Source organism: Arachis duranensis, chromosome 3 (assembly GCF_000817695.3).
Source record: "Arachis duranensis cultivar V14167 chromosome 3, aradu.V14167.gnm2.J7QH, whole genome shotgun sequence".
Lineage (NCBI taxonomy): Eukaryota > Viridiplantae > Streptophyta > Magnoliopsida > Fabales > Fabaceae > Arachis > Arachis duranensis.
The window spans coordinates 10987927-10990991 of NC_029774.3; the positions used below are offsets into that span (position 1 = coordinate 10987927).

A 3065-nucleotide genomic window follows, 5' to 3' on the forward strand; every position below is an offset into this window, starting at 1 on the left:
ATAATCCTGACTGTGCTTTCATGTCTGACAATGTATGTAATGTTATCTGGAACTTGAATCGAAAAGTTATCCTTTTCTCATTCGTCACTTTCTGATTTCTGATCATACAAATTCTGCAGATGCGAGATGCTGTTAAAAAGGTGGCTGAATATTTCCCTACTGCTATTATCAGTGGAAGAAGTCGTGACAAGGTAGCTTAACAGCTGAAATATAAGAAAAGATTTTCTTCCTCATCAAATTAGCTTTATTTCTTGATATGTTGGTATTGATTCTAACTTTTATTTCACCCTATTGGCTCAGGTATATGAATTTATAGGACTAACAGAACTCTATTATGCTGGTAGTCATGGTATGGACATCATTGGTCCTGTCAGGCAGGCTGTACCTGATAACCACCCTAATTGCACCATTAGGTCTACTGACAAGCAGGTAATGGGGGTTTGTAGTCCATATGTATAATCTCATTTTTCTTCTCAAGCTTTCTTCTAAACAGTTTTCATGATTATCTTTAACATGACAGGGTAAGGAAGTTAATTTATTCCAACCTGCTGCTGAGTTCTTGCCCCTGATTGATGAGGTAGGCATATTTCAAAAATACCATCATTATGTGCATTTTTTTATTTTTTTTTTTTTTTTTTTTTTTTACTTTGTTAGGATGCCATATCCTGATTGGATTTTGTTTTGACAGGTCTTTGAGTCTCTTGTTGAGAGTACGAAAGATATTAAAGGAGCAAAAGTTGAAAACAATAAATTTTGTGTGTCTGTACATTACCGCAATGTAGATGATAAGGTACAGTCTCTCGTCCTCTAATGAGATAAACCACAGTTAGCAGTATCATTACATGATAATGGAGTAGCTTTTCTGCTTAATTATTTTGCTCTTCCAGAGAGTTGTTAATAATTTTCTTCTCTCAATTTAATATGCAGAGTTGGGATTTGGTGGGGCAGATTGTCCATGATATTCTGAAGGGCTATCCACGTTTGCGACTAACTCATGGGCGCAAGGTATATCTTTGGGTGAATCTTTCTACTCTTGCTTAGGGGGATTTAACTGTGACGGATCTTTGGCATGGAGTTTTCTTTGTCGTAATCTCTGCTTCACTATTTTTCAGGTCTTAGAGGTCCGCCCAGTGATTGACTGGGATAAGGGAAAAGCAGTCACGTTTTTGCTCGAGTCACTTGGTGAGTTCTATCCCCTTTCTTGAAAATCAGAGTTCTTTGTTTTCGCATTAATGACTGATAAAAATTTATCATTTTTCAGGGCTTAGCAATTGTGATGATGTGCTTCCTATATATATTGGAGATGACAGAACAGATGAAGATGCATTTAAGGTAATAATGAGCGCTTTCATGTCCACCTTTCTTTTCCATTTACTCTGGTGGTTTGGTTGAATAGTGATCTCAAATGAGTTCATTTTTGTTCTAACAGGTTCTGAGGGAGGGAAATAAAGGTTATGGGATCTTAGTGTCCTCAGCGCCAAAAGAAAGCAATGCAGTTTACTCTCTCCGTGATCCATCAGAGGTACTTCTTATATTCTTCGTGATGTTCTGCTGCTGCACTTGTTTTGCTTGCAAATGCCGTCTTGGATCTTGAGTTGTGATTCATTTGTTGTGTGTTTGCAGGTGATGGAGTTTCTCAAGTCTCTTGTGGTATGGAAGTCAAGCCCCCTAAAAAGCCTTATATAGTGTATAGAGTTGAATTATACTCTAATATATACTATAAACTATATAATATCATCATCATGGTAGTGATAATAAAGACAGCCTTATGTTTTCGATTTTGGGTTTTCTAGGAAACATGCCAAGAGGTTTCCTGCAGCAGGTTTGCGCACAGAAGACCTCTTATGGTAGCTACAACCTTGTCGCTACCTTGTTGTTTTGTTCAAACTTCAAATCTCCTTTGGCAATTGTAAATTAGCCACTCATGTTTATGTCTCTCAAAAGGATTAAAGAAAAATATGCAGAGAAATTTTTTCTTTCTTTGTTATTCTTTCTTTCTTTCAAGTCCAAAGAGTGTTTATATTTTTAGTTTTTACTCACTGGTGCCTCCAGTTTTGGTTACTGTATCTTAACCACTTAAAAGGGAGTTACATATGCAATTATTATTAATTTATTCTTTTTTTTTAATGTTCATTATTATTTTGGAACGGAATATACATGTATTTATGGCTGTCATGGCCTTTGCCATTTGCCAATACTATATCATTGATTATGAATGTTATTTTTCCGGTGTCCAAAAATCTGGAAGCGAATTCCATCATGGGTCGATGTCTTTTGAGGTCCAATAATTCAAACTTGTGATAGAAATAGAAAGCAAGCAATAAAGCTTTCTGGTATTTGTCGTTGTCTGTATGGCTATTTCCCGTCACATAAATATGATATGATTGGTAAAACCCAACAGGAAGCATTTATCACTATCAATATTTAATATAAGCTACAAATGCTAGCTTGGTTCATAAATATTGTGGAATGTGGAGTGTTGATCAAAACAATTGAAGCATAAACAATCAACTCGATGCTTGCTGCACATACTTTGATAAATGATAATAGTGAAAAACACAAACGCATAAGTAAATCCAAAAGCTCTTATTACAACCCAAGACGAGAGAGTTCAAAGTTCAAACCATTGATTCAACTTTTAGTTGTTTTCTCAATAGGATTTTTTAAAATTCAAAGTTCAGTTTTTTTCTTTTCTGGGTCTGAGCCCAGGTTTTTTTGGTTGTGTAATTTTTTTTATTTCTCACAGTATCTCTTAGTCTGACTAATGAGTTGCTTAAACAGACTAGTGAGTTAATTATTAAAATAACTCAATTTAGTTGTCGTGCAGGTTTATACAACCACAGATTCATTTCTGAATGTAGGTTCAAGGACCCAATACATTTGGAGTAGAGCCCAATGGAAAATTTTCATTCTCCCTCTTCTCGAATGAAAGGATTTTGGACCTTTGGATCAAACTTTCATTTGAGGTGTCAGAACCATGTGAATTGTATAGAACTATACACGAAGAGTAATGCAGAGGCCCATATCAGATGGCAAATTAATTGCTTGTTAAAACGTTGCTTCTA

General features: G+C 35.5%; 1 protein-coding gene across 1 annotated transcript in view; it reads left to right on the forward strand.

The window, feature by feature from the left end:
• Positions 1-2133, forward strand: part of LOC107495597 (trehalose-phosphate phosphatase A-like) — a 5928-nt gene extending 3795 nt beyond the window's left edge. Inside the window, 10 exon segments of the mRNA XM_052259580.1 lie at positions 1-32; positions 120-191; positions 301-429; positions 521-577; positions 689-790; positions 928-1005; positions 1113-1182; positions 1262-1332; positions 1430-1522; positions 1624-2133. The exon segment at positions 1-32 is cut by the window's left edge and continues 14 nt beyond it. Coding sequence (XP_052115540.1) covers positions 1-32; positions 120-191; positions 301-429; positions 521-577; positions 689-790; positions 928-1005; positions 1113-1182; positions 1262-1332; positions 1430-1522; positions 1624-1686 — 767 coding nt within the window. The 3' untranslated portion in view covers positions 1687-2133.
• Positions 2134-3065: the final 932 nt, after the last annotated feature.